The 23,965-nt window shown below is 58.0% G+C and overlaps 1 protein-coding gene across 5 annotated transcripts in view; it reads right to left on the reverse strand.

Annotated features, from left to right (window-relative positions):
- Window positions 1–1,433: 1,433 nt before the first annotated feature.
- Window positions 1,434–23,965, reverse strand: part of KCNAB2 (potassium voltage-gated channel subfamily A regulatory beta subunit 2) — a 95,099-nt gene continuing 72,567 nt past the window's right edge. For 3 of the 5 annotated variants that reach the window (XM_082469545.1, XM_082469544.1, XM_082469543.1), the window contains 11 exons: window positions 19,579–19,658; window positions 17,165–17,209; window positions 15,444–15,488; window positions 14,579–14,622; window positions 13,488–13,574; window positions 9,698–9,783; window positions 7,814–7,934; window positions 7,420–7,514; window positions 6,355–6,475; window positions 5,927–6,015; window positions 1,434–3,892 (listed from right to left, as the gene is read on the reverse strand). In XM_082469545.1, the coding sequence (XP_082325671.1) occupies window positions 3,803–3,892; window positions 5,927–6,015; window positions 6,355–6,475; window positions 7,420–7,514; window positions 7,814–7,934; window positions 9,698–9,783; window positions 13,488–13,574; window positions 14,579–14,622; window positions 15,444–15,488; window positions 17,165–17,209; window positions 19,579–19,658 (903 nt within the window). In that variant the 3' untranslated portion in view covers window positions 1,434–3,802. The other 2 variants (XM_082469547.1, XM_082469546.1) reach the window with 2 other exon arrangements.

Genomic DNA, 23,965 nt, shown 5'->3' on the forward strand with positions numbered 1-23,965 from the left:
TCTTAGTTTTCAGATTTTTTTTAAACAAAGTATTTTTTTAGGTGCGATAACCCAGAAAGGGCCCGTTGGGTGTGTGTGTGTCCTGAACCCCTGATACTGAGCTGGGAGCCTGAGCCTCCCATGGCTCCTCTGTGCCTGGGGTTGAGGGGAGGGGCCACCCCCCTGCCCGTGCATCGGTGCGTGGGAGGATGAGGGAGCAGACGGCCGCACCCAGGCCGGCATCTGGCCCAGCGGAGAGGGGCCAGCCCCTTGCCTGGTAGAGCCCCCAGCTGGCAATGGGGCCGGGGCGCTGGGGCGAGTCGGGACGGTCCCAGCCGGGGAGCTGGTGCTGGAGGCTGAGCACCTGTGTGTAGTCACCTGTCCGGTCCTCGGGAGGATGTGTAGAACGCTCGACAAAGACTGTAACCGACCCCGTTCCCTTTACTTTGTACTCTGTGTATGTCTTGGTTTTCTGTGTTTTAATAAATCCTTTGGGAAAGGATTGGATCAAAGAGTGTTTTCCTAGCTTCTCACTGATCTAGGATGGGTGTGGCCGGGGAAGGATGTGAGGGGGATGGGGTGTCATCTAAAGCCACCTCCCACCTGAGGAGACACGGCCCCATGAGGCTGAAAGGCTCGCTGGGAAGGGGGTGCCCCAAAAAGGGGTGTTCAGGGGTGGTGCCCGCCCCTCCCACCTGCCCCCTGAAACAGCATTGCTCAGAGGAACACTGAGCCCCCAGAGACAGCCCACAGGCCTCCCTGGACCCTGACCTCTCTGTCCTCAGGGGCGTCCAGCAGCCTCCCACCAACTTCCATCCTTGAATCACTTGGGAGAGAAGGGGGTCTCGGTCCCCAATCTTGGCCTCTCCCCCAGGACCCTTTTCTCCCAACCTCTGCTCGGCCCCAGTCTGCTGGCCTCTGCAGGGGGCAGCCTCCTCCCCCTCCCACTGCCCTTGGCCCAGCCCTGACCCCGAGGACCCCGCAGAGGAGAGGAGCAGACCCTGACGGGCTTGGGTTTTATTTTGTCATTCCATAAATACGGCGCTGCGTCTCCACGGAGTGTCATGTGGAAGTGCAAGGCATATGGCATCTCTGCCTGTGTAGGGGATGCAGATAGCTGAGGAGCCACAGTCATTAAAATAAAGGGGGGGAGAGAAAAATAGCACATTATTTACATGACTCGAGAGAACAGAAGACAGAGCAAGCCCCCCTCTCGTCCTCGGGACCTCGAATTTGCCGTAGATTCAGGATGAAAAATGCTGGGGGCTGTGTGTGTCATTAGCAAGAGACTGGTCCTGCCCTGACCCACACCGGGCCTTCTTCCCGTGTGGGGCACTGCCAGGTGGACCCCTGGGGGCAAACTCTGCTTCAAGGGGAGGGCGAGAGGCTGGCTGTCAGCTGGGGCCCTTGGCGGGCTTCCCCTCAAGCAGGTGGGGTGCGGCTGGCTGCCCCCCAGGGCCTGCCTCGGCCCAGCTCTTCTGTTTCCAGGCTCGGACCGCCCTTGGGCCCCACTCCACTGTTTCCCCGCTCCGGCACCCCCCAAGTCGGGGGCCCCTCCCTCAGGAAGCGGGGCGCCATCCCTCCACACCCACTTGCAGGGGGGATACAGAACAGGCCGTGGATGGTGCCCCAGGGCCGGGAGGCTGCTTGGGTCTTTGTGCTGGGCATTTAGGCCTTGGTAGAGCTCAACCCTGGGGGCCCTTGTCTCCCTCCGTCTGGGAAACATGCAGCCAGCGGGCTCGGCCTTCCCAGGTGTGGCTCATGGGGTGGGGGGGGTGGCAGTCCCGCCCTCGGCCCGACTGCTCGCCCTGGTCCCTCTTCCAGCAGTGGGTGGGCAGGGTGACAGCAGTGTGGAGGGGGATCCAGCCATCTCGCCAACGAGCGGCCGGTAACCTGGCCCCTGAGCACAGCCGGCTGCTGGGACTGCCCGGCCCAGAACACTTGGTCCCTGCCTGGATGGGCCTGGGATGGAAGCCACCCCACTGCAGTGTCCTGTCCTCAGAGCCAGACCCCCACCGTGTGATGGTGGGGAGTGGCTGGGGATTCTGCTGGGACAGGCTTGTCCCCTCCCCACACCCACAGGCTGAAGCGTGCAGGAGACTTGAAGAGGACCCCCAGGGGCCCGGTCTACAAAAAGGGAGAAGGTTCTAGACTCCAGGGTCAGCACAAAGGTCAGGGGTGGAGGGAGGAAGGTCCCCCCCACCCACTTCTGTGGCTTTCTTAAAGCCAGTTTCCCAGGCCTCGGCTCAGCCAGGACTGGACGGCGGCCCCTCTGAGAATAATGGCAGGGAGGGGCCTCTCTGAAGGGCAAAGCGGGATGGGCTGTGTCTGCCCAGGGGCACGAGGGCCTGTATCCGGTGGGCTGGGGCGTCTGCAGAGCCTCGCCCCCAATTCCCACCCACCACGGCCAGCAAAGGCTGGGTGCCGCTCAGGACTATGGGGGCTGCTCCTCCTGGCGGCTGGCCCCCTCCCCACCTCCATCCCTGCAGCCCCAGGCCCGGCTGCAAAGGGGCTGACACTTGTGAATGTCCCGCCCTCCCTCCCTGTCCCCAGTCTGTTCCAGGCTTGGGGGGAGGGGGCTGGTGTGGAAAGGAATGACCCACCCAGCCATCCCTCCGTCTTCGTGGGCTGTGTGGAGGTGTCCTGGGGGTGGCACTGCTGCCCTGGTAACAAGCTCTGAGCACCCAAGACAGGGCACCTCACCCACCCTGGTCTGAGGCCTCGCAGGGGACACTGCTCCACAGACAGGCTCCTGGGATCTTTTCCTGGACCGCGGGGGCTGCTGCTGGCTGTCCCCCAGGCCCCAGGCGCGCAGCACAGAACACCCCAGGGCCTCTCCCTCGTTGAAAGGGTCCCAGCACGTTCTCTCTGCAGACCCCAAGGCCACCACCCCCCGGGCACAGCAGACGCTGGCTACCTGGTGTGTGGTCAGCAGCCCCAGTCCAGCTGAGCACGTATGACCTCGGGGCCTTCTGGGGCGAGGACAGAGGGGCGGAGGACGGGGTGCCTGGCAGGGAGGGAGGGCAGGTGGGGCCCTGGAGGGACCTGGACTGGAGCCCAGGCACTGGGGCTCATCAATTGTTTGCGGGGAGGAAGCCGGCGGGGCGAGGAGCTTGAAATCAGAGCCCCCTAACTTTTTGTGGGTCCCAAACTGCAGGGCGAATCCCCCTGGATCCCTGCCCCTGCCAGCAAGGTTGGGGGGGGAGTCAAGGGGCAGCTCGGAAGGCCCCTCGGAGACACACTGGGGCGGGTGGTTGGGAGAAGGGGCTGGGGGAAGAATCCGAGGTCAGGCCCGAGGAAAGTACCTGGAGCCCTTGGCAAGAAGGGGAATGAGGGAGACCCCAGAGGGAGGCCTGCCCCGACCAGGGCCCCGCCAAGGGGCCACAGGAAGAGGCAGACCCGGCTTCCTCTTCCCTTCCCCAACACCGGGTGGGGTTCTCGGCAGAGGAGAGGCCAGCTCTGCCTGCCCCCAGGTCCCAGCTGGTCTCGGCCTGGCCGGGACTTGAGTCTCTGAGACGGGCCGTGGCTGGGCGAAAACGTGGTGGTTTCTTGGAGGAGGAGCAGAGATGGCAGGCTTGGGTGGGACCGCACGAGTGCCTTCGAATCAATGCCGACTCCCCGACACGAACCCGACATCGGTCCTGCGAAGCAGCGGGTGGTGTGTGGCAGCGACTTTTGAGATCTTTTCCCCGTGACATCTTGGTGCGTTGTTTTGTTTTTGAAGCAAACCACACTCTTGACTTGGCTTCAAAATAGCTTAAGCGAGCGAACAGAGAGACTAGGAGGGAAACGGAAACGGTCCAGGCAAACGGCCAGGGCCTTCTTAGGATCTGTAGTCCTTTTTGCTGTAGGGTTTATTGCCCAAAATGCTATCGATCTCGTGGATAATGGAAGACGACAGTTTTGGAAGGACCTGTGCGCAAAGATGGGAGCTATTCAGAATCCACCACCAAGACTGGCCTGGTCTGCAGGTGAGGTGGGGTGTAACGGAGCAGGGCCCTATGGGGCCTTCCTGGAGCACAGCTCCGCCCCCTCCACCCCACAATGTCCTACGCCCGCCTCTTGTCTGTAGAATTTTAGCCCAAGAATAAATTTAATCGGAGAAATGAGAAAATGCAAAAGCAAAGAAAAGCAGTCAAACGGGACAAAATAATAATAGTTTAGCCATTAAACAAAGTCAAGGACTTTTAGTCCCTCCTCAAGGGCTACAGGTCATATTCTGAGCCGTGTCCTTTGAGCTGTTTTGCAGCTACTGAAACCCCCACCAGGTGTAAAAAGTAACTGCATGATGGCCAGACTGTAGCCATGAAATAAGCTGCTCCATCCTGCACAATTCCAAGAACTGGCCTCAGGGAAATGGGAACAAACTGACCCTGGAGTTGAAGATTAACTGTACTTAAAACAATCAGGTGGCCCTGCTCAGATGACCACACAACCAATTTCAAGATGACCGTCAGAGCTAACTGTGCTGCTCTGTACACAGCCTCCTCCCTCCGCCCCCAAAGCACCCCTGAAACTCCCCTTGAACAGCTCTTGCCCCTTGATCGACACGGGGAAATTGGGTCTTTGGGACATGAGTCCACCTTCTCCCAGGATCGCCAGCTTCCTCAATAAAGCTACCTTTCCTTTTACCCAACACTTGTCTCTCAGTATTGGATTTTTCTTTATTTTGGCCGCACTGTGCAGCTTGTGGGATCTTACTTCCCCAACCAGGGATAGAGCCCGTGCCCCCTGCAGTGGAAGGGCAGAGTCCCAACCACTGGACCTCCAGGGAAGTCTCAGTATTGGGATTCTTGAGCGACGAGCAGCTGAACCTGAGTTCTGTAACAGGGGGACATTCATCCAGCCGCCCACTGGCCCCAGACTGTCCTGCTCTCATTGCATGCGGCTCCTGAAGCAGATGGGGACCATGCTGCTTCTATATTCCAGAAGGTCTGGGGCAGAGGGAACGTGCCCTGGTCTAAGCTCTGCCCCTCAAATGGAAGGACAGCGACGGCATAAAATGCAGATTCCAGGACCAGAACACCTGATAATTCACACCCCCAAACTGCTTTTTCCAGCCCTCTTGACCTCAGCCAACAGCAACATCCCCCTTCCAGGTGACAAACCCCAGGGGCTGTCTGACCTGCTATCCCGCACCCTCACATCCAGTCTGTCAGCCAGTCCTGTCGGTCCATCTTCCAGAACATCCAGATGATCCAACCAGCTGTCCATCTGCACCATGGCCATCCCTCGCCCCGACACCGTCATCACTTCCCAGCAATCTCCCTGCTTCCCTTCTGCTCCCCAAACTCTTTCCTCCACTCAGCAGCCAAAGAGCGAGAGGGAGCCTTTTAAAATCTAAGTTGGACCCTGCCCCTCCTCTGCTCCCATCTCACTGGACCATTGCCGAAGTCCTTAGAGGGCGTGCAGTGGCCCATGGGTCTGCCCCCACGCCGAGCTCATCTCCCGCCCCTGCCCCTCTGCTCCAGGCCCTCTGGCCTCATTGCTGTCCTGGGCTCGTGCCCACCCTGCACCTTCGCATCAGCCTGGAGCGTTCTTCCCCTGAGTATTTGCACTGCCCACTCCTCATCCTTCAAGCCTTTGCTCACAAGTCACTTTGTCAACAAGGCTACCCTACAGCCCCCTTCAACCTGGGTCCACGGCTCCCCCCCTCCCCGCCCCTGCTGGACACCCCCGACCTTGCTCTAGGTTTCTTTTTCCAGAGTCCTTATCACCCTCCGACACATATTCTAATTTTATTTCTCGCATTTAGTGTTTTCCGTCTGTTCCAGCTAGAAAGCCAGCTCTTCGAGAGCAAGGCTTTTTGGTGGTTCACTGCTGTAGCCCAGGTGCCTTGAACAGTGTCCAGTATGTAGTAGGTGCTCAATAAGTACGTGCTGGACAGATGACTGGCTGAGACCCTGAGCTCTGCCCAGCGCCTGCAAGGCTGGCGGCCCCCACTCACCTGTATTGCTCCAATATTCTCCATCAGCTGGTCTGCGCTGGAAGCGCCCAAGAGCACGGAGCTGACCCCCTCGTTCCTCAAGCACCAGGCTGGGGGGCAGCAAGACCAGAGGTGAGGGAGGCCCACCCAAGGCAGGGCCCTCTCTGGTTCTGCCCTGACCCTGCCTAGGCCAGCCTCCTGGGCATGGGGCTGAGGGTGCCCATGAAAGGCCTGGCAAACCAGGGGCTCAGCAGTGCTGGGGGGACCCTGGCACCAACTGCCGCCAGTGGAGAGATGGCCCAAGTGCTCAGGGACCCCCCATCCTCCCCCCATGAATGTGGGAGCCCGTTACCCACAGCTGGCTGGTGGAGGGGGTGTGGCGCAAGCACTCAGGGACTCCCGACATCTCCCTGGGACACCGGTCTCCACCCTGCTCCCCAGCCTCTTACCTATGGCCAGCTGGGGGAGGGTGCAGCCCAGGCGCTCCGCGATGGCCTGCAGCTCCTTCAGCTTGGCCTGCTGGCGCCGGCCCTCCTCACTCAGGATCTTGTCCTTCAGCCACTGGTAGCCCTGGTTGTGGGGTGGAGGCACAGCACAGCCCACAGGTGAGGGCAGGTCACCTGGACCTCTGTGTGCATGGCACAAAATGATGATTTGGGGCACGGCAGCACCCCCCGGCCCCGGCCTAACCATGTCCTGCTGTGGTCCAGACCTGGGCAGTTGGAAGGATGGGAACCGTTGCATCTGAAGCCTGTGGGCTGTCGGGGAGCTGAGGCCAGGCCCCTGAGCCTGGACAAGGAGGTGGACAAGCTGACCTTCCCTTCTCCTGGGAGGCTGGGCGGCCCAGGAGGTGTGGCCACAACGAAGTCAGGGAGCCCCCTGGGAGGCTTGCTGGGGATTGGGCAGGAGTGGGTGGGGCAGGCCATCCTGCTGTTGAATCTGGGGCTGGGGTCTCCAGTATTGGCTCTGCCCTGGCCTGGGCAGGCCTTTCTCTCCCCGCTCCTTGTCCCCCAACCCCTGCAGCCTGGAGACCCTCCTGAGTCCCCACTCCGAGGTGTGTGTGTGTGTGTGTGTGTGTGCCTGTATGTGGGCCGGGGGGGACTTGTCTCAGGGGGTGTCTCTGAGTGACACTGAAGAAACCCCGCAGCCCTCAGCCCAGAGGTCTCAGGGATGGGCCAGAGAGAGTGGGCGGGGTGTCTACAGGGGGAGGAGGCATCCCAGGGGGCACACGCGGATCCAGCGCAGGTTGTGAGGGCTGAACCTGGGGGGAGGGCAGGAGGGCAGGAGGGCGGGGGAGTGAGGGGCTTCTTCACCTGGGGGATGTCCCACAGGTGGGCAGCCTTTCTAGACATGGGGTCAGGCCAGCTGGGGCTCCAAGTTCCCATGCTCCGAACCGTCCTGCAGACAGTGGCCCAGGGAAGCCCCGCCCAGCACCAACGTGTCTGCCCAAAGGCCCCACCCCTCCAAAATGCCCGTCTTGCCTGTCCCCTCCCCCAGCCCGGCCGCTTCTTCACCTTCAAGGAGGCTCTCGAGTAGGGCGGTATGCCACTGTCGTACTTTCCGGACACGATGCCGCAGGCCAGAGGGGACCAGGTCATGGCGCCCACTCCTGGGAGAGGAAAGCCGGACGAGGTCAAACCCAGGGTCCCGAGGAAGGGCGGGGCGGGGCGAGGGGGAAAGGGGCGGGGCAGGGCAGGGGCGAGGGGCGGGGCGAGGGGAATCTGGGATGGGGTTGGGGCAGGGCTGGGGAGGAGGCGGAGCGAGGAAGAGGGAGGGGCTAGGGTGGGGTGGGGAGATGGGTAGGAGGACTGGGGGTGGGGCTGGGGCTGGGCTGGGGAGGGGGCGGAGCGAGGGAGAGGGTGGGGCGGGGTGGGGCGGGGTGGGGCGGGGCCGGGCCGGGGAGCCCACCTATCTTGTGGAAGAGCTCGGGAAGCTGCACCTCCACCTTTTCGCGCTGGAACATGTGGTACTCGGCCTGCTCGCAGATGGGCGGGATCAAGTTGAACTGCCGGGCAACGGAGTAGGCCTCCTGGGAAAAGCAAAGAGGGGCATGGAGGGTCCCTGCCGGTCAGCGGTTCTGGGGGGCCTCCGGGGCAGCAGGGAGAAGACACAAAGGCATCCCCAGGAACTGCTGGCCCGCCTGCCCCTCCCCTCTCCTCTCAACTTTCCTGGCAGCCTGTTAGGCCCCCCTCCACGAGTGGAGAAAAGTGAGTGGGTTGTGGGACCCCAAGGCTGAAGGGATCTGGGGGGAAAGCACAACTCAGTAGTGAGGCTTGGGTTCTGGCACTTACTGGCCGGGTGTCCTTGGGTAAGGGGCTCACCCCCCTGTGCCTCAGTTTCCCCATTTGTCATGAGGGTCAAATGAGCCAACAGTGTTGGCAGCCCTCAGGACAGTGCCTGCCTGTTACTGGTTTTATCATGATTGTCACTCTAGGGCCTGGACCCAGGATGATAGCAGGGGCAGAAAACACTAGGTCAGGAGGGAAGAGTGGCCGGCATCAGCCCATCTCTGGGATTTGGAGGTCAAGGCCTCCACTCTGCAGACCGGACGGGTGTGAGCTCCTGGGGAAGCCCGTCTGCCAGCCCGAGAGGCCCTTTCCCCTTTAGCTTGAGACTCAGCTTTCACATCTGTAAAGTGGGGATGAGATCCTGACACCTCAGTGAGCTCTGTGCTGGGTCCAGGCAGCTTCAGAAAAATGCCAAATGATCACTAATGCTGCAAACTCCAAAGGCCGATTGATACCATGGGCTTCTAAAGTTGTCTGTAACTTGAAATGAAAATCCTGCTTAATTTTTTTTTTTTTTTTTGGATGAACCAGAAATCTGGGGCTCACTAGAGGAGAAACCCCGTAGCAGGGATGCCAGGACGTGGGAAATTCTGGTGGGTGGGGCATGCAAAGGGCTGAGGTTGGGAGGAGGCCTGGAGGCAGGGGTGAGGGGGCCAGCCTGAGAGCTAGTCCTGCGAAGACGCTGTCCCCAGGCCTCTGCCCTCCCCCCACCAACCAGCTGCCTACCTCTGAGAAGCCACCCTGCCGACCCTTCTGGGATACCCCAGAAATATTATGAAACATCTGTCACCCTCAGCTACTGATGGCTCCCATGGAGGGAAATGACAAGGAAGGGGATGCCTTCCTGAAAGTGCAGGTGAAGGGGAAACATCATGGATTATGAGATGGAAGCCCAGGCTCTGAGCTGCACGGCCTGAGCATCCATCTTGGCATGGGCTGTGTGACCTTGGGTGTGTTACTTAACCTCTCTGTGCCTCAATGTCCACATCTGAAAAACAGGATAACAGTAGCACTTACCTCATAGGGCGTTGTGAGGATTAAATGGGAGTCAGTCCACATGGAGCCCTCAAATCTAATGGCACCTGGAACATCACAAGAGCTCAGCACGGTGGCTGGCACTGTCACCACTGCTGAGCACTGGCTGAGCCCCAGGACCCCCGCTAAGAGCTTCACACCTGTTCTCTCAGATAATCCTCACAACAGCCTCATGACGGGGTAGGTTGTCCTTGCAGTCTTGTTCTACAGGTGGGGAAACTGAGGCTCAGAGAGGTGAAGCCGTCTGTCCGGGGCCACGCAGTGCTGGGATTCAAGCCCAGACCCCTGTCTGCAAGGCCTGCGGACATCACTGCCACATGTCACCATACTGTCCCTCCCCATAGTACCCAGTTATCTGTGCATTAGGGACCGACGGCACTGAACCTGCTAGAGCCCCGGGGTCATCAGCCACGGAGCTGCGGCCGGGAGCCCAGCTGGGGGACACGCACACACCGAGAGGTCACCGTACCATGATCTCCATGGAGCTCCAGCGCGATGTGCCCCAGTACATGGCCATCCCCTGGTTAATGACGTGGGTCATGGCGCGCACCGTCTCTGTCACGAGAGAAGGGGAAACCACAGGTGGGGGGGGTGGCCGCGGGCACGGGGCCTGGCCTGGGGACATTCTGCAAATACAGGTGGGCGCCGGGAGGAGGGGGAGGGTGCTGCCGGGACGGCTTGCAAGCAGTGTACTTCCCGGCTGCGGAGTTGGGGGTGGCCTGGGTTTTCTGGGACCACAGAAAAAAGTGAGCCGCTGTCCAAGAAGCTGGTCTTGAAAACAATGCCCCCAAATAGTTAGAGGTCTTATGGAATCTTTGAAAAATGGGTTATGGATGGATTGAGACGTTTCTATGTCAGATTAGAGGAATGCAGGAAAGGTGAGGTCAAAGAATGTGACTCTAGAATGGGGGGTGTTCTCTAGTCTGGGGAAGAATGGGGGACCCTGATCGCTCAGGAAGAACCAGATAAACGGATTAAGGTTACGATCAGATTGACAGATGGCAAGAGGAAGTAACATAATTTCTGCCCATTTCTAGTCTCCCACTTGGGGCTACTCCAGACTCTCACTGGAATCTGGAGAATCGAATGGAGAGGTAATAATAACATCTGTCGGGAGAAGGGCAGGGTGTGGGGCCCTGGGTGGTCCCAGGGGTTGGGGGCTGCGGAGCGGAGCTCCCCTCGAGTCCAGAAGAGCCAGCAGTAGACACGGAAAGCCCCCTGTGGACCACGCCCCGACTTTCAAACCAGCCCAGTATCCAGCAAGGGACCCTCTCCCCATCTACACTGTGATAGAGTCTTCCTTAGACTCAAAAAGTTTTTTGAGAAATAAAAATCTGCCAGTTAGAGTTGCCCCCGAGGCTGTTTTGGCCCCGGGAGGATATTGTGGTTTTTAAAATTGAACTTGACCTCAAATTTTAAAATTTTAAATGGCTCTTAGCTTTGCGGGATGACGGGCTACCCGTCAGATTTCTCTCAGGTCCCATACAATGCTTGCAAGTTCGACTGCCCAAGGCAGCCTCGGAAGTTCAGTTGAAGTACAGGTGTTTCTAAAAACAAATACCCCTTGAAAGTCCCCATCTCTCCCGAAGTGGCCACTGACATGGGGCAGCTGAGGTCCCTGAAGATGGTGGGGGTGGAAGGAAGGATGGAAGGAAGGAGAATGCAGGTCAGTTCCGAGAGCTCCACCTTGGAATGGCCCAGGACCACCGGAACCTTCTCTGGCAGAGAGCGGCACCTCTATTTTGGGGTGTCCCTTCCCATCCATCCTGGGTCCCTGAGTGCCCCTTTGGCCGAGGTCCCCTCTTTCAGTAGAAAGCTAAGGTAGCTGGGGCTTCTGGGGTGGTGGTCTCCGTGGGCTTGCCGAGGACCTCTGAACAAATCACACCTTGGTTTCCACGCCTGTAGGCCAAGCCCTGTCCTCTCCTTCCTTCCAAGGTCAGGGACTAGGCTCTTCCCCGCGCATCCCAGGGAGGGGGTCTGGCAGGGAAGCGCCCCCCTTGGGCTCTCAGCGGGCCACCACTTTAACGGCCAACGCTATTCGATGTGAAGGTTGAGGGTCCCAGGAAGGAACCTGCCCACATCCGAACCCTGCGTCTGGGCTCCCAGCCCGGCTGTCCTTCTTGGGTTCTTTAGAAACACTCTTGGGGGGACCTGTGACCATGCAGTGTGACTGCCGATTCTTTTCAGCCCAGGCTCAGGCCCACATGCCAGAGAGAGGGAAGCAGAGGGCACCCCCGTTCGCTAGCCTGGCTTCTTTGAGCACAGCTCTCTCCTAACGCCCCTTCCATGCAGAGAGGGGAGTCCAGCGGGAGCCTGCGGGCCAGGGAGGCTGTGCGAGCCTGTCGCTGGCCTGAGAGGGAAGGGGTCCTGGGCAGTGGCAGGCTGGGCGTGCAGCCCATGCGCAGGAGCATGGCCCTTGTGCTTCTGCCCAAGCCTGGTGTCAGTGACACCAGAAACAGGGACAATTAGGGACAGCTGTCCACCTCAATATTTAATGCTGTTGAACAGAAGCAGGAGGACCAAATCCTTCCAGCTGCTGCCAAAACCCATGGCATCTCCTGCTGCGTCTCAAATAATACATGGGAGGGGTCAGGTGGCAGTGCCAGTTGGCAGGCAGGAGCCCTTTCATTGTGGACCACAGCCCAGTTCCCAGGGATACCAAGGCCTGCCCTTCGTGGGTGGGGTGGGGTCCCAGGGTCCTTTGGCTTAGGGGTGGGCAGAGACCACTGCATGGCCAGAGGCTGCCCCGGGTCTCGGAGTTTCCCCAGCTCATGTAGGTATTTTTCAAGGAGGAAAACAACTGCATTTCAATGGTGAGCTCTGGCCACATGGCATGGGGTGAGAGTGACAGGTGGCCCAGCCCGCCCAGGGGACTGGTGGGGGCAGGGCAGCTGGTCGCTGGTGCCTTCACTTCTGGTTGAGGTGGGAGCTTAGCAAACGTGGAGAAGATAAAACCTGCTGGGGGCCAAGGTTCTGGGGTCCCCGATGTGTTTGCTACTGTGGGCACCTGGTCTCCCCAGCCCTCTCCCAGACCATCTGGGGTCAAGGTTTCTGGTGCGGATCACAGCAACCCCAAGTCAAGAGGAGGCCCCGCGGATCACGGATCGTGGCAATGCAAGGCAGTGCGAGGAGGGGGAGGCATGCACAGGAGTAGGGGAGGAATGAGGTGACAGCGTGGACCAGGGGGACGGCGGGGCTCTGCGCCGCTTTGCTTTTCTTCACTTGCAAGGTGTTCCCATAAGGCACTTATTTCTCCTTTGTGCATTTTATGGAGAAGTTTAGTCATGGGGGCGGGGGAAGAGAGTCGTGTAAATAAAAGCACTGTCTCATAAAATGCAGCTTGGACACAGAGGTCAGTTGTCGGGCCGAGGGTACTGTGTACCTTCTATGATGAATGTCCTTGACTTGGAGGAACTAAATGGATCCCCTGGTGATAAAAGAAAGATGGAAAGAGACCAGAGTTCACAGCTGTGGGAACGCTGAGGGGCACAGTCTGACAAAGGGCACGGGGACGGAGGCTCAAATCACTTTTCGCAGAATATTTGTTTGGATAAAAAACCAACCACACACACGCGCACACACACACACACACACACACACACACACGTATATATACACACGCACGGGTGCATGGTATATATACAAACAAATGAAGAAAAAGTAACTTGAACATAACTGAATTTTCCAAGTCCCTGAAGCAGCAAAGCACAAATGAGAAGATGCCCGAAGCAGAAAGTTGGAGGAGATGGGGGGGGGGGGCGGCGGCGCTGAGATCGCAGCAGTCAAAGAATAAACAAGCGCCTGAGAAACCAAAACCGCTTTTCAAAGCACTGCACGTCTTTTTTTTTTCTCCTCTTGAGTAACAGTTCATTCCCCAGAGCAAAAGTCCCCTAAACCCTCCCAGTAGAATGTGGACCACGATTGAAAGAACGGAAAAGAAGGCAGCCCTTGCAAAGAGTCATCATACTGTGACTTTAGCTAACACTGCACACAGCTCAAAGCCAGGATGGGCACGGACCCAGAGCAAGGGTGGGACTCAGCCCGGAGGTGCTGGGGTGCACGTGAGGGGTCGATCAGAGGCTGAGCTCGGGCCCGCCCCCCCGCCCCTCCCCACACGGGGAAGGCCCCACCCTCCATACCCCCAGGCCTGGGTGCCCAGCGGGCCCTGCGGTGGTGCACTCAGAGGCTCAGGTGCAGAGCTGTCTGCTCTTTTTGGAGCCGTGACTCCCGGGCAGTCAGTGCTTCCGGGGAGAACGTACCTTCCATGGGCGTGTTGGGGTCCGGGCGGTTGGCAAACACCACGTCCACATACTCCAACTGCAGCCGCTCCAGGGAGGCTTTCAGACCTGGGGGAAGGAGTGGGGAAGGGCTGTTACCATCTTCACAGACATTCCTGGGCCCTCGTGTGTGCGTGTGTCTCAGGGAGCAATAGATGAAAGGGACGAGGCCCCTGGCACCGGGAGCTGTGGACGGCGGGGTGCATCTGTGGGCACAGGCCACCAAGGTGGAGAACAGCCATGAGAGAAGAGGGGGCACACCCCAAAGGGGGCGGGGTGGAGTCCATGGCCCAATGTTCTGTGACTGCACGGAGGGGGCCCCTCCTAGAGTGGCCCGGCTGGAACTGGGAGAGCCAGGCCACCTGACACGGAGGACAGCTGCGTCGATCATCTATGGCACCGAAGGCCAGTGGGGCCCGAAACGCATGAGTACTTCGCAGCGGCTCAGAACAGAGCTGCAGAGCGGAAGTGCCGGGCTGGGGGACGGGGAAGGGCGGGCAGCAAGGCCTCCTAATCATTTGATTGTCAGTGGAGTGACTGTATTACCTTGACGGCAGTGAACATGGGGAGAAGAGGCACGGAGATAATACAAATCAGGATAAGTGAGACATCCTGGCACCTCGACCCCAGTGCTCCCGTGTGCTGAGGCCCAGGCTGTGTCTGACACGCACCCTCACCTGGGTCCTTCCCGATTCCACTAACCCCAGATGTGGGCATTCTTACCACGCCCATTTTACAGATGCTGCCACAGAGGCCTGGGGAAGTGATGTCCCTTGCTCAGGGTCACCCAGTGGGCACAGGGCCGAGCCTAGATTGAAACCCAGGCCTGTCTGTGTCTTCTCAGGGACAACACTGCCTACCCCAGGGGAACCGCCCACCCATACCCCTGTCCCCTCCCTCACGACACGGAGTGTCCACCCCATGCGAGCCTGGGTGAACCAGAGCACGGGCTGTCCCCAGGCTCCGGGCCTGTAGCATTGGTGGGGGAGGGGCTCTGTGCTTTCTTCACTTTCACATTCACGGGAAGATGCCGTGGGTTTAGGGGGCCGTGTGGAGCCAGGGCCCCCCCTCACCTTCTATTATGTGCTTCCTGGAAAGGCCCCTCTCCGTCTCGGCTCTGAAAAACAGGCGACAGCACATGTGATATTGCAGGCGGTTTGGGGGAAAATGTTCATGACGCAAAAGTAGGTCAGCTCATGCCACTCGTAGTCTGCTTCCACTTTGGGGATGAAACCACGAGGCTATGTGGATTTGCTTGTGGAGATGACCTGGCAGAGCTGGGCCGCCTGCCCGCCACCCTGGGGAGGTGGGGCCCACAGCGGGGGATGGAGGCCTCTGCTTTTCAATCTGCCCTTCTGTCTGGCTTGGATTTTTTTCTTTTTTGGCTTGGATTTTTTTAAAAATTAAAAATGAATCCCATTTCTAATTCCTATGAAGCCTATTTTGTCCAGCCCCAGAGAGAATATGGGGCCAGATCCCTGGAGGATGGCAGGAGTGGTCTGTGGCCCAGGGAAGGTGGAGTGATTGGGACAGTTCATGAATTTTCTGTGTTTTCCAGAAATTTTTAGGATGTTACCTTTGTCGTCAGAAACAAACCAACCCACAAAAGTAAAAATAAAAATGAAACAAGGTTTGAGTACAAGGCAACTCAGACAAAGCTGCTTTTCCGGAACGTGACGTCCCTCAATAGGGACGTCACGAGCCAGGACAGACGGCTGCACAAACGCCAGCCCGCCCCCTGCTTCCGGCACCAGGAGACAGGAAACGGTGCTGCCCACGTGCTGTCCTCCAGGAGGTTCCTGAGGTCCAGGACAGACCCCGTGCAGCCTCTGTTTCCCCAGGATAACTACCCCCTCCCCACCCCCAGGGGCCTCCTAAATCAGGGGTCTCTGCAGACCTGGCCCCCGGCCAGGGGCATGGTCTGCCCGCTGCACCTACTTTCCTCCCCAGAAGATCTTGGTGGTGATGACGAGGCTGGATCGTCTGCGGAACAAGAGAAGGAGGGCTGTTACTGGGCATGATCCCTTGGGGGCCTCCCTCCCCCCACCTTCCCCACTGTCTTCAGCTCTTACACAGGGGTCCTAAACCCTTCTCATCCTGGAGCATAGGGCGTGAAATGGGGCGCCTCTCTGCCATTCGACGTTTGGGGTGTGCCGAGCCCAGGGGCCTGGGGCTCCCCATTGAGCCAGGAGACAACCCACAGATGTAACTAACCTGTGGATGCAACTAGCTAACCATGGAACTAGGGTTGGGCAGCGGGGGCCGGAGGGAGACGGAGTCTAGTGTGATGGAGCCTGGAGCCCAGAGGAGGGGGGACATTCGGGGGGGGGGACACGGCTCAGGGAATAGAAGGCGGCCGCTGCTCCCTGGGGGCTCCAAGGAGGTCAAGTGTAGGGGCTGGAGGGTGGATGGAGGGCTCTGGTGAGGAGGGAGCGAGGCAAGGGACCACGCCGTCTGGTTCTTCCTCTACTGGCTGAGACTGTTTCAGAAAAGCTGTGTGTGGGGCAGCCTTGGGGAGCGGCCTGTGGGCCACTGAGGCGGGGGCAGGCTAGGGTGGGGCTGACCCGAGAGGCAGGCAGGTGATGTTCCTGGGGGTTCGGGCTTCGGTGGCTGAAAGCCCGAGGAAAGGGTATAGAGTCAGGTCTCCTGCTGCAAATCCACAAGAGGCAGCGCGAGGCAGCGCGAGGCAGCGCGAGGCAGCGCTGACACCTTTGTGACTTTGCTTTGGAGGGACAGGTGGGCGGGGGTCATGATGGCCCCTCCCGGCCACATGTGACCTTGACCATTCCCAAAAGAGGGTGACAGTGTCCCCTGGGGTTGTGCTTTCCTCTAGTGGGGGGTGTAGGGGGAGGACTGCTCAGGAAACAGCTCCTGCGGGCAGGCGGGATGACCTAACCGGAATCTATCTCCTTCCGCGTTCACCTAAGACGTTATCAGGGCCCTCGCTAACAGGCGCAGTTTCCCTTTAACTGCAAAGTGAGCAGGGATACATTTTGGTATCAATTAGAGCCGAGAAGAAACAACATGGGTGGGGCAGGAGGAGGGGTGTCAGTCATCCAGGCCCCAGAGGTTGGGGGAGACTCTGAGTTTGTGCACTAGGGGAGGGGAGGGGAGGGGAGGGGGGAGACCCAGCCTTCTAACTGCTTCTGACTTCGCTGAAAATAAAGACACACAGGCCTCAGGGACCCCAAAATGCAGGCAAGTGCTCAGCCTGGCCTGACTCCAGGAGGGCGGGCGGGAACTCTGCTTGACACCAGACACGAGGCTCCTGACCAGCTTTCCGGGGGAGGGGGGAGCTCCCCCCCTCACCACAGCGCAGGGCCTGGCTCCCCTGGGTGGCCACCCACAGTGTGAATGCTCGCACCCCCTGCAGGAAGCATGGGGCTGCCTCTATTCTGGGACGTTCTCACCTTCCCAGCAAGAAAAATTCTGGAACCGCCAGGCCTTAGAAAGCCTGGCTGGTGGCACAGGGGTGATGAGGCCAACCCTAGGTGCTCCACCCGAAAACAGGAAGGAACGGCCACCGGATCCTCGCCCGGGGGGCCTGCCCATCCCATCCAGGACCCCAGGGTGGTCCTCTTCCCTCCCAGCAGCCTTCTCCAGCCTCTTCCCTGTGTGCGTGCGCCTTGGGGATGGAGCACAGAGAGCACGGTAATTACCTCCATCCCTTCTTCTTGATGATGTTTCCTAGCACCACTTCAGCCCTGCCAAGAAGACCGAGACATGGGGGCTTCGTTACAGCGTAACAGAAACACCAAACCTCGCCCCACCTTGACAGTCAGCCACAGGGTCCCCTCTGTGAAAATGCCACTGGGGCCAGGGAGCCGGGCTGTCAGTGCCCGCTTTGGCTCGGGAAGCTCATTCCAGAGCGAGGAGAGCGCCTGGGAGCAGCTGGGTTACTCCCCCGTGGAGGTGGCCGTGGGCGTGTGCCACTTGACCCAGCAATGGCAGCTCCGGCTCCCGCGGAGAAGGAAGGAGCAATGTCCTGCTTGGCAAGACCAGCAGCAGACCGTTGCCCTGGCCCGTTGGAAGTTCACCGGGGAAAACGCTCGGCAACGTTACATGGGTGAAGTTCCTAGACACGTATGTTTTTTAAAAGGTAAATTATTCACCAAGGACATCCTCTGTTTGCAGAGACAATCAATATGTACTCAGGGCTGAATTTCCAGCCGAGTGCGTTTGTGTGTGTGTGTGTGTGTGTCCCTCTTGTTTCTTGCTTCTGAACAATAGAGAGACAGATGCCAGGCTGACCGCTGTCTGTTCTGCTTGGCGTCCCTCCGGACCCTGCACCAAACTCAGGCCAGCCGGGGTCACGCGTGGACCGTTCCAGCCTCGCTTGGCACTGCAGCGCTGGATTAACTTTTAAGAACTTTCTGCTTGTGGCGAAATGTTTCTGAGCAAAAACAACAGACGGAGAACCATCTATACCCAGCGCTACATTCCAATTATAACCGCGCCTGAGTCATCCACTCAGAAACAACGGGCTCTAATTTGTGAGCTGTTTAGCATACATTCTGAATGTTCTTCATTGGTGGTCAAGATGCACAGAAAGTCACTCAGCCCTGGGTCTCTTCCTTTTATTCCTGGGTCCCTTGTTGGTGGCACAAAAGATCAGGAAAGGAGGAAGAGAGGGGAGCAGGCAGTGGTCCTGGGGCTGCAGGAGCTGTAGGCAACGACTCGCCCGAAGCCTGTTGCTTTCGGCTGTGAATTCTCCTGGCCATGAATTTGGTAAGCCTCTGCCCAGCGGGGGCACAGAAATCCTGCAGCTCTCCGGGAAGTGCCCAAAGCATGAGAAGCAGGGGCACTCAGTAAGACAGACGCTTGACTCTGGTTAGCAAGAGGGACTCAGTGTGCTGGCCCCGGCATGCCAGCCCCGGCTGTCCAGTTAAGCTGGGGGAAGTGAAGACAGTGACGCAGACAGTGTGGCTGCCGTGATAGGGGGGTGCTGGGCCTGGACACAGGGCCATCTGGAGCTGCCTTCCTCACGCTCTCCTGGGAAGCGAAACGGAGGCAGGCGCAGGGCCAGGGAACAGGCTGGGGTGCTTGGGATGGGGGGGGACACCTCTGGGCTTGGCATCTGCATCGGGCTTTTCCACCTCTGACCCTTCGGCTTAGCTCATCTGTCTGGAAAGCATTTCGCTCTGATGGAAAGCAGCTGCCGGTTTGGAGGGGTGGGGAGGGAGCTGTGGCATCAGGAGGACAGAGGGCTGCTGACAGGGGCTGGAGGAGATTTGGGGGTCCCAGTGGAGGCCCTCGGGGCTGTCAGATCATCAGACGAGGACTTGAGCAAAGTCCCAGCTGGGGTCCTGATTCTCGGTACCCTAGGCCCCATCGCGAGCTGCAGGTAATAACCCAGAGCCTGCGAGGCAGGTGCTGGCCCTGCGGCCACAGTGCACGGGCGGTGGGCCAGGCTGAGCAGCCCAGCTGATGGGAACTTGGCTCGCCCCAGGCAGCAGGGGGCCAGAGGGAGGACAAAGAGAGAGCCAACAAATGATTTCACAAACAAAAGCTGACTTTTGGAAACCCGATGCAGGCGAGTGGATGATTTGATTACAGCCAGTCTTTAAAACTGAAGCCAGCAGCCTTGGCTGAAGAGGGCTTTTACATAATTGAGTAGGAAAGTTCACTGCCAAGATGGGAAGAGCAGCTCCCTGCAGCGCTCAGCTCAGCAGACCCTGCTCTCCCCAGCTCCTGAGAGGCCCTGCATTCCCTGCAGCCCTAATTGCACCATTAAGATGTGAAAATATCAGGCATGTGGGGCTGCCTGCACTTTGCGGGCGCGGCAGGAGAGCCCCCTGGACTACAGCTTAATCACAGCTCTCGCCCAACGCAGCCTCTTTGGCACCAGAGGGGCTGTGGTCATCTTGCTGCTTGAACACACGGGAGTTTAGCAAGTGACCAAATGTTCTGTGATTCTGGCCCCGTGAAAACACCACCTCCCCACGCCGTTTGCAGTTTAGAAAAGCAGGCAGAGTAGGAGGTGCAAATCCTCTGGGGAGCAAGAAGCTCCGGCTCGTCCCAGGGAAGCTGGGCTTGGCCGGCACCGCTTTTTCCCGTGAGAAAAGGCACATACTTGCCCGCCGCGTAGACTTCTGCGGTATCGAAGAGGTTGATGCCATTGTCGTAGGCCAAGGTCATTAGCTGCTCTGCCATCTGAAACGAGAAAACCGGGGCTGCTCACAGGCGGCACCATCTTGCCAGCCCAGGGGGAGGGCCCGGAGGCTCCAGAGCACAGCCTCGTGGCCCGGAAAGACCCCCCGTGTGCCTAGGCGGCCCTGTCCCCGCCGCAGGACAGGCTTGGAAGCAGCTCAGTTACAAACCCATAGAGAAGAAAGAAGACAGAATGAATGCAGAAACAGCTTCTGGATTGTGAATTTCTTGTGAGCAGGGACCCCACCCATTAGGTCATCTCAGGGCTTAGCACCTGTGCTGAGTTGAATCATGTCCCCCAGATTCATGTTCACCCAGAACCTCGGAATGTGACCTTATTTGGCAATGGGGTTTTTGCAGATGTAATTAGTTAAGATGAGGTCATACTGCATTAGGGTGAGTCCTACATCCAGCATGAGTGGTGTCCTTATAAGAGTAGACACAGACACACAGGGAAGAGGCCATGTGAAGATGGAGGCGAAGGTTAGGGTAATGAGCCTGCAATCCAAGGAATGCCAAGGACTGCCAGCCAGCAGCAGAGCTGGGAGACAGGAACAGAACTCCTTCAGAGTCCTGGAGGCAGTGTGGCCCTGCGGACACCTTGATTTTGGACTTCTGGCCTCCAGAACTGCGACAGAATAAACTTCTGTTGTTTTACGCCACCCAGTTTGTGGGACTTTGCTCCGGCCGTCCTGGGAAACTAACACAGCCCACAACAGGAGCGTGAAAAATCTTGGCAGAATAAATCCTCTTCAAAAGCTGTGGCTAGAATGTGCCTGTGGTGCTGCATCCCTCTGAATTCTTCCCGGCAACGGCATGAGGGTGAAATTACTGTTTGCAGATGGAGAAACTGCCATCCTCAGCTAGCCCTCTGGCCTTGGCCCTGCTTCTCCAGTGCCCTGCAGACCGGGGTGGATGAATGGCAACCGGTGGGCAGTCGGGGCGAGGATCCGAGGCAGCCTGCCTGCGACTGACAGCCTCCTCCAAGATGCAGTGGACAATGAACTCTGCTGGCCCGCTGGACGGTGCAGGCGTCCGTCTGAGCAGGGGTCACAGATGCAAACTCCCCCACCGGCCACTTCTCGAAGCTCAGCTCAGAGCCCCAAGCCTCCCTCCCAGTAGCTAGCCCAGGGTGCGGTGAATACTACTTAACCCTCAAAAACTGCACGACAGAAGGCCAGCCAGCCAGGTGCAGCTTCTAGGAGCTTCTCCCAATACCAAACGCAGAAGCCCCACTGGCCAGGCAGGTAAGGAGAGGGAGGCTAGTGCCTGGTGAGTGTTAGTAGGGTGGAAGGGGGCTCAAACACTGCCAGATGTGTCCAAGTCCTTTTATTTTTCAAGAGAAGCCAGAAATCCAGGATATCGGGGAGGGGGGTAAGTTCTGATTTTCAAACGTTGGCAATGAACCCCAAAGGTTTCAGAGGATGAACAGGCCAAAGCTAACCCCCATCAGTCAGCTGCTGTCTTCTGACTAGGAAAGCTCATTGATGGAGCAGTTTTCTGGATCCATCTGCGGGGCGGACTGGCTCCTCTCCTCCTTCCTCTGGCTCAAGTGTAACAATGTAACCGAAGCACCCCTGCATCCTCCTCGGAGCCCTTCCTCCCTCCTCCTCCTCCTTTCTTTGCCTCCAGAGCTCCAGGCACACCAGGCTCCTTCCCTGGTTATCCCGCCTTCATCCTTACTTTTCCGGGATGTGTCCCACCAGGCCGCCGGAGCTCTGCCCAGGAGAGGACCATGTGCTGGGCCCCGCAGGTTACACAGATGGTTTAGGCGTGCACGCTGTCTTCTGGGAGGGTTCTGAGCGAGGTGACCCAGGGCCAGCGCTTTTATTTTCATATTTCAGACACACACATATTTTCTTATGTCCCCATCGTGCTCACAGGGAGGGTACCACACTGCAAGTATTCTTTTGCATTTTGCTTTTTTCACTTACAATATATCCTGGAAATAGACCCATATCAGTTCGTGGAGATCTTCTTCATTCCTCTAAAAATTTTTTTAAAAAATCGGGTAAAATATACATAAAATTTACCATTTTAACCATTTTTTTTTTTTTTGCTGTGCCACGCAGCATCTTAGTTCCCTGACCAGGGATGGAACGCGTGCCCCCTGCAGTGGAAGTGCCCAGCCTCAATCGCTGGACCGCCAGGGAAGTCCTCTAACCATTTTTAAGTGTACACTTCAGTGGCATTAAGTAGATTCACACTGCTGTGCAACCATCCCCACCGTCCATCTCCAGAACTTTTTCATCGTCCCAAACTGAAATTCCGTCCCCATTAAGCACTAGCTCCCCATCCCCTCCCCCAGCCCCTGGCCCCCACCCTCCTACTTTCACTCTCTATGATTTTGACTCCTTTAAGTACCTCACATGGGTGGAATCATACAGTCTTTGTCCTTCTGTGACTGGCTTACTTATTTCACTTAGATGCCCTCAAGCTTCATCCGTGGTGTAATGTGGCAGAATTTACGGGGCTGGGTTTTGAAGGGTGCTTAGGAGTTTGTCAGGCAGGCAGGAGGAGAGAAGGTGGAGCAGGGGCCGTTGCAGGCAGTAGGGCTGGTGTGTGCCGAGGAGCGCAGCCTGCTGTACCTGCTCCACCTGTGGTCTTGCCCGTCCTGTGCTCAGGTCAAACACCTGGCCACCCTCCACTTGGCTTTCTCTCAATCCAGCATCAAAACCTTTAGCCAGTCCTATCAGCTCCCGCTTGCAAACGGATCTGGAATCTGACCGCTCCTGCCTACCTCCAACCGGGCCCATCTGGTCCAAACTGGAGCATCCCTCAGCTGAGTTTTTGCAGTAGCCCCCTAACTCTCTCTGCCTCTGTCTGTGCCCCTGCCACCCCTGCTAGGCAAACTGTGGTCCACAGACCAGCAGCATCAGTGTCAGAGATGCAGAATCCCAGGCTCCGCCCCAGACCTGCCTCATCAGAATCTGCATTTCCAGCAGATCTCCAGGGACTCGTGCACACGTTACGGTCTGAGAAGCACCTCCACCGGCCATACTCAGCGCAGCAACCAGACTGAGCCTAGTGAGACCTAAGTCAGGGCAACCTTCCTCTTTGCTAAAATCCTCCAGTGGCTTCCATGCCACAAAGGGTCAAAGCCAAAGTCCCCACCAGATCTGCTCCCTCACCTCTGACCCCATCTCTTGACACCCCTCCCGCCATGGCCTCACGCAGGTGAGCACACACCTGTCCCCTTGGGCTGGAACGCGCTTTCTCTGGGTCACCAGGTGGCTCATTCCCTCACCCCCTCCTTCCTGGATCGTCCTGTGCAAACCAGGAGCCAACACCCCAGTCCTTCTTTCTCTGTTTTCCTGTTCTCTGTGGTTGACTAAATAGTGGTTCCCCAAAGATATCAGGTCCCTGGAACCTGTGAATGTTACCTTAGGTAGAAAAAGGGACTTTGCAGATTTGATTAAATTAAGAGAGATTCTCCTGGATGAGCTAAGTGGGCCCTAAATGCCACCACAGGTGTCCTTACAAGACGGAGGCGGTGGGAGATTTGACACTGACAGGGGAAAGGGACGTGACCACAGAGGCAGAGGCTGGGGTGATGCGGCCACGAGCCGAGGACTGCAGGCAGCCCCCAGACACTGGAAGAGGCAGGAAGGACCCTCCCCTGGAGCCTCCACCGGAAGCGCGGCCCTGCTGACACCTTAATTTCAGCCCAGTGATACTGATTTTGGACAGCTGGCCTCGAGAACCGTGAGAGAATAAATGTCTGTTGTTCTAAAGCACACAGCTGGTGGTAATTTGTTATAACAGCCACAGGAAAGGAATGCACTCTCCATCGTATGTTTAACCCTCGGAGATAAGATGTGCTTATGATCTGTGATCTGTCCCCCTCTCCAGACAGAGAGCAGCCCGTGGGCAGGGACCTGGAGCTCGGCAGGTGCTCAGCTGGCATGAGCTGAATGGAGGAAGAAAGAAAGACGTGAACACAATCCTAAGTACACCCAGGACAGTGCCTGGGTGACTATGGACAGAAAGAGAATGGGGGAATCTGGGAATTTTCAGGGCTGATTTCTGATTTTTGGACTGCTATGATTTGGGTGTAATTCCTCTTCCAGGGTTTTCTATGTGACTATATGCTTTTTCCCTGCAACACTGCAACTCTGACATACACACAGCTGTCTCTGCTGTTTTCCGTGCTCTCTCATCATGGTTCTGTCCCCTTGTCAGTCATCAAAACATGACTTCTAAAGACTTCTGCTCTGTGGGTGCATCCTGCGTTATGTAATGGAGCTCCTATTTGGTGGCTTTTCAGTTATTTCCAATGTCAAGAGTCCCAGAGGCTGGAGGCAGAAGGA

The sequence above is a fragment of the Balaenoptera physalus genome (assembly GCF_965194825.1).
Source record: "Balaenoptera physalus genome assembly, chromosome: 1".
NCBI classification, from domain to species: domain Eukaryota; kingdom Metazoa; phylum Chordata; class Mammalia; order Artiodactyla; family Balaenopteridae; genus Balaenoptera; species Balaenoptera physalus.